General features: G+C 43.3%; 1 protein-coding gene across 1 annotated transcript in view; it reads left to right on the top strand.

Annotated features, from left to right (window-relative positions):
* MERTK (MER proto-oncogene, tyrosine kinase) overlaps positions 1 to 14,981 on the top strand; it is a 115,892-nt gene that overhangs the window by 83,610 nt on the left and 17,301 nt on the right. Inside the window, exons 9-13 of the mRNA XM_043918785.1 lie at positions 1,879 to 2,032; positions 6,244 to 6,397; positions 9,373 to 9,458; positions 11,052 to 11,147; positions 12,116 to 12,196. Of these exons, the coding sequence (XP_043774720.1) occupies positions 1,879 to 2,032; positions 6,244 to 6,397; positions 9,373 to 9,458; positions 11,052 to 11,147; positions 12,116 to 12,196 (571 nt within the window). The remainder of the gene's footprint in view (positions 1 to 1,878; positions 2,033 to 6,243; positions 6,398 to 9,372; positions 9,459 to 11,051; positions 11,148 to 12,115; positions 12,197 to 14,981) is intronic.

Genomic DNA, 14,981 nt, shown 5'->3' on the forward strand with positions numbered 1-14,981 from the left:
CTTAGCCACTGCACCACCAGGGAAGTCTCCATTTTCTGTATCTTGATGAAGATTTCAATGTTTTTTTGTTCTCTGTTTCTTGCTATCCCTTGCCTTCTAAATCAAATTTTAAAATATAAAGGTCAGGATCAAATAAAATCTGTTCTCCTTTAAGTTGGAACTGTGCCTTCCTCATCTTTGCACCATCTGAACACAGGACCTTGAACTTGTTCTGTAGCATTAACGGCGCTACGGACTTCATGCCTGGTCCTGGCTGAAATCTAAACCAGAAGAAGAATTTCTCTCTGTGAAGGGGACTGTCTTTTGATGAATGTGGACTAGTATTTCTTGTCCTATTCCCATTCCCATAAAGTGTCTGTAGACCTGTGAGAATTCAGTGAGAAGATAAGTTTATAAAAATATTGCATATTATAAGCCCTTCTTCAAGACCCACTGTATACACTGGCAAGTTCAAGGCTCTCCAGTGTTCTACAGTAAATAAATCTCTTTACCTTTGACTTGGACACAAAGAGTCAGACACGACTTAGTGACCGAACAACAACAACCTTTGACTCAGAATTGCCCGAACCGTAGACAGAGACTCACACAAAATTTATTTCCTGTGCCGGAGAACATCATGATAGTTGAGGTTTGGAAGTCAAGGAGAAAATACTCTATAAGCACTTAATTCTGGTTTGTTTTTTCTCAGACATCTCCCCCCACAGCCTCCCCCTTGTTTTAATGGCTCAAGTTGCATACCAGTGGCTTTAAAACAAGATAAATAAGTAAGGCCAGATTTATGTATTTATTTTTAAGGCCAGATTTTTTTAAACGGAGCACATTTTCTCTGGAAGAGGAAGTGTCAGTGCCCTCCTAAATGTCGGTTTCAGTCACAGCTCTTAGAATCGGAAGGAGCGGAGCCCACCCATGCTGGTGCAAGGGAAATGGTGGGTGGGCAGTGTCGAGGTTCAGTGCGGCTCCTAGGCCGTGCTCTGTGGGCGTTGAGGACGGGGGTCTTGAGTAGATAGTATTATTTTTCCTTCATGTGCTTTATAATTTTCTCAGAAAAGTTAAACCTTTATCTACTGTGTTCCCACAATTTCAGAAAAGAGAGCAATGCAGCCATTGGGATAGTGGAGCATTAATTTTTCATCACATCCAGTAATGAAGTCATACAATGATACAGTGGTGCAATGTCCTAACTCAATGTAACTTTTCATTACATTTTAAAAAATTTGTTTTTAACTGGAGGATAATTGCTTTACAATATTGTGTTGGTTTCTGCTATACATCAACATGGATCAGCCATAGGTATACATATGTCCCCTCCATCTGAGCCTCCTCCCACCTCCCACCCCATCCCAGCCCTGTAGGTTGTCACAGAGCTCCTCCTTCTTTTTTTTTTTTTTTAATTTGATGGTGCTGGGTCTTAGTTGCAGTATGTGAGATCTTTAGTTGTGGCATGAGAGCTCTTAGTTGCTGCATGTGGGATCTAGTTCTATCTCACTCAGGGATAGAACCTGGGCACCCTGCATTGGGGACGTGGAATTGTAGCCACTGGACCACCAAGAAGACAGTCTTGCTCTTGCCTTCAAGTGCATCTGCCACATGCTCCTATTCTTCCAGAGGACTCACTGAGCCCTCCAAGTACCATTCCTGCATGGCCCGAGTAAGCCAAGATTCCCCAGGCCTGAGGATGCTGCCAGCCCGTCCTGCATCCCTGCCTACCTTTTGCTTCCCTTGGCTGTGACCTGAGTGAGGAAGGGAGGTGCTGGAAGCACAGCCGCTGCCCCTGGGATGTGGGTGGGACCGCTTCCCTTAGAAGAACTTCTCTTGGAAGGACAAGGCCCCTAGTGCCTCAGTATTTTACTTCTTTTCCTTTCCTGTCTGCCCCCCCAGAAAGAGTTCTCGGAAGAAGTTGGCCAGAGCAGCAGCCTCGCTCAGTTTCCTGTTCAAGTGCACAACGCCACGTGCACCGTGAGGATCGCTGCCGTCACCAAAGGGGGCGTGGGGCCCTTCAGTGACCCGGTGAAGATCTTCATCCCTGCACGCGGTGAGAGCTGGTGCCGGATCGGCTGACGGAGTATCAGTCCAGGCGACACATGGGCTGCCAGAGAGCAGCTTGTGGGATGGGCAGCTTGTTTAAGAATGAACAGTAGGGGCTTCCCTGGTGTCCAGTGGTTAAGACCCCGAGCTTCCACTGCAGGGCGCAGGGTTCCATCCCTGGTCAGGAAACTAAGATCCCACGTGCTGAATGGCTCCTCCAAAAAAAAAAAAACCTGAAAGAGACCAAGAGGAAATTCTGCAGTGATGAAGATAGTTGACAGGACAATACGCTTCACAGAGCTGCCTGTTCCCATGAGTCCTCCCACTGTTACTCTCCAGGGTAATAACTTCCTAGGAAGTTTCATCCTTTCAGAACCCAGAGTTCAGCTGGACTTACTAAATTTAGCTGTTATGGTTTTTAGTGTGGTATGGTTGATTTACAGTGTTGTGTTTCTGCTGTATAGAAAGTGAATCAGATATACATGTATGTATGTATATGTGCCTGTGTACGCTTAGTTATTCAGTTGTGTCCGACTCTTTGTGACCCCATGGACTATAGCCCGCCAGTCTCCTCCGTCCATAGAATTCTCCAGGCAAGAATACTGCAGTGGGTTGCCATTCCCTTCTCCAGGGAATCTTTCTGACTCAGGAGTCAAACCTGTGTTTCCTGCATTGGCAGGCAGATTCTTTACCACTGAGCCACCTGGGAAGTCTTTTTAGGTTCTGTTCACTCCTTTTTAGATTCTTGTCCCATGTGGATTATTGCAGAGTATTGAGGAGAGTTCCCTGTGCTCTATGTAGGTTCTTATATAGTACTGAATTTAGTTTATTTTTTTATTATGGAGAACAATTGCTTCACAATGTCATGTTAGTTTCTCTGTACCACAAAATGAATCAGCCATATGTATACATGCATCCCCTCCCTCAGGAGCCTCCCTCCCACCCCACCATCCCCTCCTCTAGGTCCTCACAGAGCACCGAACTGAGCTCCCTGGGCTGTGTGGCAGCTCCCCACGAGCTAGTTTAAACGGTAGTGCACGTGTGTGATGCTACTGTCCCCCTCCGGCCCACCCTCCCTCTGTGCCCACATGTTCGCTGTCTGTCCCTTCCTCTCCTATCCTGCCCTGCAAACAGCCTCATCTGTACTGTTTTTCTACATTCCATTTTTATGAGTTAATATGCCATATTTGTTTTTCTGACTGCTGAATTTAGTTAAAATGATGTATACAGGACTGAATTTTGGATTAGTCAGGGTGGCTAATCCTCAGCTCTTTATAATTAGCACTGTTTGTTTGCTGGTGTTTGTTTTAAGCAGTCCAGCTTGCCCTGTGACGAGTCATTCAAGCCTTGGGTAGTGTGCTTCATAACTGGGTGAAGAACATGATGGGTACAGAGCATGAACCATTTCCTATAGAAACATCTTTGCACGGTGTTGGCTCACCCAGCTAAATGCTCAGCCCTGCGTGTTGGCCTCTGCATATTGTTGGAGTGGCCTTTGGCAAGGTGGCACTGTGGTGCCCCAAGGGGCCCAAATATTGTGTTTAGTCACATAGACCAGGGAAGCCGCCTTCTTCTGACTCTGACCCACCCTAAGTTGTTTGGTAGTGAACTCATAAATCCCCACGGACATCTACATGGATGTGGTTTGTACATTTACAAAGGTCTTGCCAAATATGGCCTTTGTACCAATAGCAGACAAGACTTGGGAGCAGACCACTGAGTTCCCATCTCTCTGTCCCAGTGACCCTCAAACGTGCTCTCCCTTGTAGTGCTAAATTGAACCCTTATTTCAGCTCCTACAGACCATAGGCTCTGTCCGTAGGGAACATTAGTCACTTATGATGGGGACTCGGGGTACGTCTGCCTGGAAGAAATTCAGGGATGATGAGATTCTGATTCTAAAAGCACAGGTTAAAAATCAGAGTTTAACACAGACATAGAAAACATACAGTTACCCAAGGGGAAAGAGGGTCGAGGAGGGATAAATTAGGAGTTTAGGATTAGCAAATAAAATAGATAAACAACTATTAATAGTTTCTACTGTATAGCATAGGGAACTATATTCAAAATCTTGTAATAAACCATAATGGAAAAGAATGTGTAAAAGAATATATATAATGTATATATATATGTATACACGCGTGTGTGTATGTGTGTGTATACAGGGCTTCCCAGGTGGCTCAGAAGAATCCACTTGCCAAGGAGACCTGGGTTTGATCCCTGGGTCGGGAAGATCCCCTGGAGAAGGAAATGGCAACCCACTCCTGTATCCTTGCCTGGGAAATCCCATGGACAGAGGAGCCTGGTGGGCTACAGAGCAGGGGTCACGGAGAGTCGGTTGGACACGACTGAGCGACTGAGCACGCAGACACACACATGCGTGTACCTGAATCACTTTGCTATTCACCAGAAACTGACACAGCATCAGAAAGCAATTGTACTTCAGTTTAGGAAAAAATCAGAGTTTAAGATGACAGACTTTTCCTCGTCACACATAATGAATTGTCCGAAATTATAAAAGGCTTTGCTGTTCTGGCAGGCCTGCCTTTGCAAAGTTCTAATCTGCATATATTTCAGTTACCAGAGTTTAGGTAAATCACACCCATTCCCAACAATACAGTTCAAAGTTGAGTTACCAGCATGTATTAACTGTGATTGTATATACGTCTCCATCAGCTCTGTAGTACGCAAATCACTCCACAAGCAACAGGTGTATCTTGGTTGTGACCAGTTGGGTCACTTCTTTTCAAGGCTGTCTGTGGTTGATCACCATGCTTTCCTTAGTCTGTTCACGTATGTCTAAGAGGCATAGCGCTGGGTTACTTCCTTTCTCCCAGAGGCAAAACTCACATGACATTTCACAAAAGTAGTTATTTGAAAGATGGAGTTGGTGAACAACGGTGAAAATGCGGAGAAGAAAGGAAAGGGAGGTGATGTTGGAAGTAGAGTTGAGCATGTGGAGTTATGGGAGAAAGCGCTGACCGTGGGCATGTTGACGCTGCTACCATTTGATCCATGAGACAAGCAGCCATCGCACTGGAAGGTCTTGCCCACATGAATGAAATGGCTGTGCTGAAAAGGAGGATCATGTCCCAGAGGGAGATGTGCTCGCCACAGTCTTCACAAGTGTGCTGCCCCCCCACCCCCATGCTGGTGTACTGAATTGAGAATATGCAGATCATGACCTCCTGAATGAGGAGCATGTACCAGACACATGGGGTCTGGTTAGTTAACCGGGGGCAGGCCCGACTTTGGGGAAGTGAAAACTCTGAGGTCATTTTGACGGGCAGTTTCAATACCCCCACACAAAGGAAGTAGAGTCACAAGATTTATTACAAATCCCAGATGTGGAGGTGGGTGAGGGGGTGAGAGAGCCAGAGGAAGGGCAGGCCTCTGTCCCAGGTCACAGCAGGTGGTAGAGGGTGGGTAGCAAATGCCTATACTTAACTTTTCAAAGGCTCAACTCCAAGTGGTTATTTTAAAAGGTGCCCCAGGAAAAGCAAAGTGGGAACTTGCAGCAAGACTTCCAAGTTCAGATCCTTATCAAAATGTCCAGACTCTACTGTAAGTGGGATTGTCATACTGTAAAACACCCCAGGAGTAACTCAAGATAGCTATTTTCTCATCACAACATTAAAGGAACTCACAGAGGTATTTTACAGCATCGAAAGTGCAGAGGATAAAACACTGGAAGTTGATCCAAACTTGGAAAGGAGTTCGACATTCACCAGAGCGTGGAAAATATTCCTACATTCTCTCTATATGCTAAACTGTGTAACTGGAAACTGGCAAGCACTGTTCAAACTACTCTCGATATCTTTTTTTAACAACAACAAAAAGCCCTTTTGATTCTCAATCTTCCTAGTGTTTTAGAGCATACCAGTTAAATATTAGTTTTACTGTTTTTCAGGTGGCCCAGTGGTAAAGAACCTGCCTGCCAGTACAAAAGATGCTGGGTCAGGAGGATCCCTGGAGAAGGAAATGGCAACCCACTCCAGTATTCTTGCCTGGAGAATTCCGTGGACAGAGGAGCCTGGCCGGCTATAGTCCATGGGGTCACAAAGAGTCAGACTCAACTGAGCACCTGAACACGCTTACTATTTTTTCAGTTTCTTCTACATTTATAACTGACATGAATAGAGCTTCCCCAGTGTTGTAAATCGACTATCCCAAATCCCAAGGAGATGTTTTGAATTGATTCTATTTGTATTTTACCAGGTTCGATAGATTTTGCTCCCTCATCCACCCCAGCACCTGGCAACGCAGATCCCGTGCTCATAATCCTTGGGTGCTTTTGTGGATTTGTCCTGATTGGGTTGGTTTTATACATTTCTCTGGCCATCAGGAAAAGAATCCAGGAGACAAAGTTTGGGTAAGTTTCTCAGTTGAAAGTGCTTTTTCCGTGGTACTGATGAAGTTGCTATGTGAAGTGACAGGGCCTCTTCTGATGGCCTTGCTCCTGTATGCAGCTTGGCCCTTGTCTTATGCACCTCTTGGGGGCAGGCTGCTTCTCTAATTAGGCCAGTGTCACAAAGGCAGCCAACAGTCAAAGTTTTTTACTTTTTCCAAAGTCTCTTCCTGGAACTCTCCTTTCTTGTTTTTCTTCAGGAAGAAACGTAACATTTTTTAGGGCATTAAATGTTGTGAAGTATTTTGATACTCATTTCAAGATACATTGAAGTCAAAGTGCTAGAATGACAATAATGTTCCTAAGAAGAAACCCAATATATGTATAAAAGCTTTGTGGGAAAATGTATTAAACTTTATTGACATTACAGAGGAAAACTCAAATAAATGGAAAGATGTGTACCATGTTCATGGATGGGAAGGCTCAGTTTTGTCAAGAGATCATTTTCCCCCAAGTTGACCATAAATTCAATTTAATCACCATCTAAATCGCTGCAGGGTTGTCCATTAAAGCTGATTTGAAAATGTATCTTGAAGAGTAAATGAGCAGAGAGAATCATGGCAGTTTTGAAATATACAAAATTTTGGGTGGAGGCTAGTCCTACTAAGTATAAAAACATGTTTAGTGATTAAGACAGTGAGGTATTGTTACATATAGAGAAAACTCAGTCTGTGGACACCATATGAGGTGGGACTCCCGTATGCGGTGGGAGTAGAATAAACATGAAGATTCCATTTCAAATCTTTGCAGGAAGGAAAGAATATTAAATATATATGTGTGTGTGTGTGTGTGTGTGTGTGTATACACAGCCTGTTCTATGCGTTGAATGGAGAGAGATGAATAGGACAGACATGGGGCTGCCTACATGTACCTTATAGTCTGGCAGTTAAGAAATGCAGAATAAAATACTCCTAGTGAAAATACTTCTATCAGCTAGGCCTCCACTAACTCATGGTTCCACAGAACCTAAAAGTTTACCACCAAAACAGATATTAGGTATTATCTGATTCAACCCTAGTTTGAATAACTTGGTACCATTTGAGGTTGAATGTTCTAGGACTTTCCAGAGTGGAGTTATGAAGTACAGCAAATATATTAACAAAATTACAGGACTGTTTCAAATATTTCGGAACAAAATTATCAGGAACCATTACCAGGAACCATTGAGCAGAAGCTGAAAAGAAGTGATAGGTTGATGACAAATTATTTTTATACTGAAGTCAGTTTCCATGGGTTTTCACTACAAAACCCTAGATTCATTTGTTCATTCATTTGTACAAGCACCTTTCATTTATTCATTTATAATGAAAATATATTTACTTTCTACTTATAAAATTAATATTCTTATAGTTTTTTTGTTGTTGTTAAAAAATCAAATTATATAGAATAGTTGAAAGTAGAAAGTGAAACTTGTCTGTAACTCCATGGTTGATATTCCATGGTCTCAGTTGCTATTTTGGCATAAATCCTTCCAAATTGCTTGCCTTGCATATAAATATATTATTTTTAATGTATTTTCTATTTTAAAATAATTTATATACATAAGAAAAAGTGAAGTTAAGTCTATAATTTAGACTCACTAATTCATAATACTTTCATACCAATTAGGCTAAAGCAGTGACTAAATGGATTTTTAAAAATAGGCTTTATTTTCTAGGGAAGTTTTGTATTTACAAAAAAATTGAGAAGGCAGTATAAAAACTTTTCATATACATCACATCCAGGATCCCCTGTTATTAACATTTTATGTCAGTGCATTACTGCATTTTATGTTAGTTATATTTGATACAATCAGTTAAACAGTATCAATACATTATCATTAACTAAAGTCCATACTTTATTCAAATTTCCTTTGTTTGTACCTACTATCCCTCTTCTATTCTGGGGTCCTTCCCGGGACACCACACTACATTTTGTCGTCATGTCTCCTTAGGCCCCTTGACGGTTTCCCAGACTTTCCTTGTTTTTGTTTGCAGGAGTACTGGCCAGGTATTTTGTAGGATACCCTCTATTAGAATTTGTATGATGTTCTGGTCATGATTAGACGGGGGTAGTGGCTATTGAAAGGAAGGCCACAGAGGCGGAGTACCACCTTCATCCTGTTACATCAAGGAGGCACACTGTCAGTGTGGTTTCACTGCTGATGTTGACCCTGATCGCCTGGCTGAGGCAGTGTCTGCCTAGCTCCTCTACCAGAGTGATTTTCCCTTTTTATACCGGGCTCTTTGGAAGCAAGTCAGTGCTTGCAGCTCACACGCACAGGGTGAGGAGTTAACACTCCCCACATCTCTTGCAGACGAAAAGTGTTAGTCGTTCTCAGTCATGTCTGACTCTTCGCAGCCCCATGGACTGTAGCCCACCAGGCTCCTTTGTCCAAGGGATTTCCCAAACAAGAATACTGGAGTCAGTTGCCATTTCCTTCTCCAAGGGATCTTCCCAACCCAGGGATGGAACCCAGATCTCCTGTATTTCAGGCGGATCCTTTACCGTCTGAACCACCAGGGAAGCCCTAAAATACAGAGTATGCATATGAAATATTTGGAATTCTTCTGCACAGGAGACTGGTCTCTCTTCCCCTCTTTATTTATTTATACACACACACATGCATGTATATACACAAGCATGTATATATGCATCAGTTTGGATTCATGGATATTCCTTTTATCCTTTGGGTTATAACCCAACACCACTTCATTGTGTTGCTCAAATTGTTACAGCTTTGGCTGTTGGGAGCTTTTCAGTTGTTCTAAACTCTCCATGGCTCCTAGACAGAGTCCTAAAATGGATCTAAGGAAGAAGCTTATTTCTCCTGGTGGGGAATGTTTCTGGCCTAGAAGAGCTCTCTTAACAGGCAACAGCCTCGTAGCATCTCGTGGACTCAGCCCCGGCCTGGGTGTCTCTCTGTCTCTAGTCTGAGATGTCTGTTATCATTCACCCAGGAGCGCCTTCACAGAGGAGGATTCAGAATTGGTCATCAGCTACATGGCAAAACAGTCCTTCTGCCGGCGAGCCATCGAACTCACCTGTAAGTTGACTTTCATTTCTCTTTTGGCAAAAGCCAAGATTGCTGAGGGACTTCCCTGGTGTCCAGTGATTTAGACTTCATGCTTCCAATGTAGAGGGTGCGGGTTCAATCCCTGGTCAGGGGACTAATTTCCCACATGTTGTGTGACCAAAAAAAAAAAATATTGAGAACAAGCAAAGAACCACAAGTTAATTGCTGGATTTCTAACAAAAGCCAAAGGAGTTGAAGAATGTCTATCTTTAATGTGCAAAATGTCTTTGGAAAGCAACAAGCAGACATGGCCCTGGCCTTCCCTCCCGGGCAGGTCCCTGGAAACCTGGGGCTGTCCTCGAGTTGAAGCCCCTGGGGTTAAGGACTCCTGATGCTTTGAAACATGGGAGGAAGAAGGAGACCTCAGGGTGAGAGGAGAAGATGCGGGCAGAGGGACTTAAAAGAAACAGCAAACCGACTGCCATAACCTCAGAGCTCACTTCCTGTTTTTTCCTGGCAACCAAGTCAGAGAACAACTTCCTAACATACTTTGTGACAATTATGGTTTGAACTTTGCTGAATCAGAGCGGCAACTCTTAGTTTCAAAGAATGGGAATAAACAGCTCTGTTCTTGAATAATTTCAGAAACAGTGTAGAAAGTGTTCGAATATTATCAAATTCAAGTGTCTGGGTGTTTGCCGAAAAACAAAACAATAAATAAATATAAGGATGATGGAATGCAGGTTGCTATGAAACAAAAACTCATTTGACGTAGAATGTTATTAATTCCTTCTCTAATCCAGAAGTTTTGAGGTTTAGGTGTCTATTCTTGCATTAAAAAAAAAAAAAAAAAATCCTCTGAACCAATTTCTTTCTCTGATGGGAGGACGATTTGGGTAAAATTTGTCCGCTGAGAGCTAATGTGTTATTTCTAATGATCCACATTGTTTGTTTTTCTTTCAAAGTCTTGCTCTTTCCCAAACTATGGCACAAACTGAATCCTTTGCCGGTAGTTACCAAACTGGTCTCCCTTTCCTGGTTAATACTTCTTATTGATAACAGTGACGGGGCAGCATATCTACACCTTACAGGAAATCTCAGTCTTCAATCTCCCCACCAAGTATTCAGCTTAGCACCTCTTATGTCATTAGATGAGGTTACATACCATAAGAAAACAAACTGTGCCTTGTTCTCTACATGTTTCCTGTGCCACCTTCCCCAGCATGGGAGGGCAGGGGAGACGTCCTGGTGACTTTTTTGTATCCCACAGTTAAGGGTGTAATAGTAAATACTAGAAAGAATATTGACTTGTCTCCCTCACTCTTTTAAGTGAAGGGCAAAGCTCCCCTGCATGAATCTGCCAGCTGCTGCTACTGCCCAATGGGAATGGTTCTGATTTTTATAATCGTTCAGGATTAATTTTGCCCTCATAGGTTGATTTTACTCACTTTAATCACAGCAGGATTAAATACGATATTTCATTACTGACATTTGGCAGGGAGAGTTATGCATATGAAATGAGGAAAATGTTAAACTTTTTTATGGAACTTAATAATTTTAATTATGTTCACATGAAAGGAAGCATCCTGACAGGTCATATATGTTCTGTCACTCCTTTTATAGTACAGAGCTTAGGAGTCAGTGAGGAACTGCAAAATAAACTAGAGGATGTCATGATTGACAGGAGCCTTCTTATTCTTGGAAAAATTCTGGGTGAAGGTAAGCAGTTTTTTTCTTTCAAAATATGAGTAAAAAGGTAAGCAGTTCACAGTCATTTTTTAAAATATATATATTAAATAAAATACCATTCTTGTGACTTGAACTTATAATACAAATATTCATAGTTCTATTTTATAACTTTTAAAATGAAAAAGTAAACAGTGATTTCTGAAACTCAGATGTGACCTATGAAAAGAGCCTCAGACTTCCCTGGTTGCCCAGTGTTAAAGAATCTGCCTACCAATGCAGGGGTCATGGGTTCAATCCCTGGTCAGGGAAGATCCCACATGCCGCGGGGCAGCTAATCCTGTGTGCCACAACTACTGAGGCCCAAGCTCTGCAACAAGAGAAGCCTCCACAATGAGAAAGCCACCACCACAACTAGAGAAATCCCAAAGACCCAACACAGCCAAAAGCAAATAAATAAATAATAAAATTTTAAAAAGAAAAGAGCCTGTATGAAAAGAGCGTCTTAAAAATATTAATTCCCTTCCATCATTAAAAAGCAGCAGTTCATTGGTCAGCTTACCATACACTTTCAATGTTTTCCTCTAGTTCTTAAGCTTACTATTCTTTGCACCTGCCAAGTTACATAGGAACAAAAGTGAAGATACACATTTCATGTCAAGATCATCTTCAGATGAAGGACAGAAGTATTAAGAGTTTGTACTTGATGCATGTCAGTAACAATTTCCAGGTTGTCTTATGGTTTCCTGGATCAGTTATGATGCTTAATAAAGGGATGAACTGAGCTAAGTCTGAGCCAAACAAGCCTGTGACAAGCAGGAGGCTAGTGTACGGCCCGTGCGCTGGGTTGACCAGTGTAGGTGGCCTGGGCTGGCTCTGACCAGCTGCTGTGTGGAGGTCACTCGGGGGTCACATGAAAATAACAGCTCTGGTGCTATCCCACTTTTGTGGGCAGGAAAGATTTTGCACAAGGTCAATATAGATGTTGTTTTATTTCACAGGAGAGTTTGGGTCTGTCATGGAAGGAAATCTTAATCAGGAAGATGGGACCTCTCAGAAGGTGGCTGTGAAAACCATGAAGTGTGAGTTAACCCTGATTGTTCTGGGGGTGGGCAGCTGTTTCAGTATCTGGTGCTTCATCAGGCCAGTGATGGGTGATGGAGCTCATATGTCAGGATCCTGTCAAGTCACAGAGGGAGAGCTACTATGATGAACTGTTCATGCCCGCATCGTATGTTCTTTTCTTTTTTCACGTTTTGTTTATTTATGTATTTATTATTGAAGTATTGTTGATTTATGGGCTTCCCAGGTGGTGCTAGTGGTAAAGAAACTGCCTGCAATGCAGGAGACAAGAGTTTGATCCCTGGGATGGGAAGATCCCCCGGGGAAGGGAATGGCAACCCACTCCAGTACTCTTGCCTGGAGAATCCCCATGGGCAGAAGAGCCTGGCGGGCTCCAGTCCATGGGTCACAGAGAGTCAGACATGCCTGAGCCACTGAGCATGCACGCACACAGTGGGTCTCCAGTGTTTCAGGCGCACAGCAAAATGACTCAGTCACACAGATATATTTTTGCATATTCTTTACACTTGTCAAGGAGGGGGAAGTCTGCCTCTCCACCCGTCTTAAGTTCTCATGGCTGGCCTAATAATAAAATTGACACAGGACAGATTAAAAGGAGAAAAAACATAAATTTTAATTCATGCCCAGGGAGATCTCATAGAAATGGGACTTACAAAGTGGCCAAAGGAGGCAGTGTGTAAATGTTTTAGAGAAACAACACAACTGTGAGGAAATGACAGGACAAAGAAACTTGAGTTTGAGATGTCCAATTAAGTGAAGAATCCAAACAGAGTTTGGGCTTGGGGTAGTCAATTTAAAGACCTATCAAGGTTTGTTTATACAGGCTTCTTCAGCCTGAATTCCCTATCCCTGGTGATAAGGATGTCCTTCATCTTTCACGTGAGAGGTTTATTTCCTGCTTTCAGGAAAACAGAAAGGAGGGTCAGAGCGTCCCTCTTGCATTAGCCGTTTCCTAAGTAACTGTAATTCAGAAAAATCAGTATGCCATTGTGGCACATTTTGGGATGACCCACCCAAACAATAGCATCTGTTGTTTACTCTACCTCCCTGCCTCTGTCACCTAGTAGAGATAATGATTCCAAAGTAAGATGTGAATTTCCAAGGCGGGGTGGATCTGGTAGCAGCATCTGACCCTAGGGGTCATTCTGGCTTAGCTCAGTGGATTCACTTCCTCACTTGAGGGTGGTTGTGGGTCTGCTGGAAGCTGTGGGCTGCCTGGAAGGCAGGATTCCCAGAGACAGGAGAAGTGTTCTTTGATCAAAGGCATAGGAAGGAGAGCTGTGATCATAAACTACAGTCTTCAAGTGAACCCAGAAGAGTGCGGGCATCTAGGTCAGGAAGGGCCTGAAAAGTCATCACAGAGTCTGTTTCCAACCCATGAGTGGTAAAGCACTGTTAAGAGTCTTCAGCAAGTGAGGAACAAGAGTAGACGACGTTCTGGAATGTTCACTTTGGTTGCAGTGTGGAGGAGGAGGAGCTATTAATACAGCGTTGACAAAAATAGTGAGAGATGCCAATTAGAACACTCTAGAATCTGTGCTCGTGTCCAGGGAGACACGGGCTCAATTCCTGAGTTGGGAAGATCCCCTGGAGAAGGAAATGGCAAGCTGCTCCAGTATTCTTGCCTGGAAATTTCCATGCACAGAGGAGCCTGGCAGGCTACAGTCCATGGGGTCGCCAAGAGTCAGACACAACTGAGCAACTGAATATGCACAGGCCTTCCCTGGTTGTCCAGTGATTAAGACTCTGCGCGTCCACTGCAGGGGGCACAGATTCCGTCCCTGAGGGATCTCTGGTCAGGGGACTAAGGTCCCACATGCCATGCAGTGTGGCCACAAAATAAACAAATAAATAAAAGTACATTTTAAGAAAAGAATGAAAGAAAATAGAAAATTAGGGTAATCTGTATATGAATCGCATCCATGCTAATGATCAAAGATTGAAAGCCCAGTCTCTGGCCTCCAAGTCACACACTCATCTATATTGGCCTGGAGGGCTTGGACCACAGGGGAGGGTTTTGCCCACCAACACACTTGGTTGTTTGGGGCAAAGTTGGCAGACATTTCTTGGTTTGCTTTGATAGTAGGATTAACATATATTAAGCCCATAGGAGGTACAGACTCTGTACTACGTGCTCTTATATGCGACTCCAGCCAACACCCCACTCCTGTTATGTGCATTCCCTAAGGTGTGCCGGCTTTATGTTTGATTTTTTTTCCTGTTTTTTTGGTAGGGGTGCACCCTGCAAGATTTGCGGAATCTTAGTTCTGCAACCAGAGATTGAACCAGGGCCCTTAGCGGTGAAAGCTCAGAATCCTAACCACTGGACCACCTGGGAATTCCCTATGGTTGATTTTAATTGTAGCGGCTCAGTAGTAAAGAATCCTCCTGCCAATGCAGGAGACATGGGTTCAACCCCTGGGTCGGGGGAAGATCCCCAGGAGGAGGGAAGGACAAACTGCTTCAGTATTCTTGCCTGGGAAATCCCATAGACAGAGGCTACAGTCCATGGGGTTGCAAAGAGTCAGACACAACGTAGCAACTAAAAAAGTGACATAACACAAAATACATCATCCTAAGAATCTTTTAAGTTTACAGTTCAGAGACATTGAGTACATTCATATTCTTGTGCAACCATCACCACCATCCACCTCCATAACTTTTTCACCTCACAAAACTGAACTCCATACCCATTAAAGAACAACCCCCATCCTCCCCACCCCTTCTGGCTCCTGGCACTCACCATTCAACTTTCTGTGAATTGGACTTTTCTAAATACCTCAC

The sequence above is a fragment of the Cervus elaphus genome, chromosome 11 (genome assembly GCF_910594005.1).
Source record: "Cervus elaphus chromosome 11, mCerEla1.1, whole genome shotgun sequence".
NCBI classification, from domain to species: domain Eukaryota; kingdom Metazoa; phylum Chordata; class Mammalia; order Artiodactyla; family Cervidae; genus Cervus; species Cervus elaphus.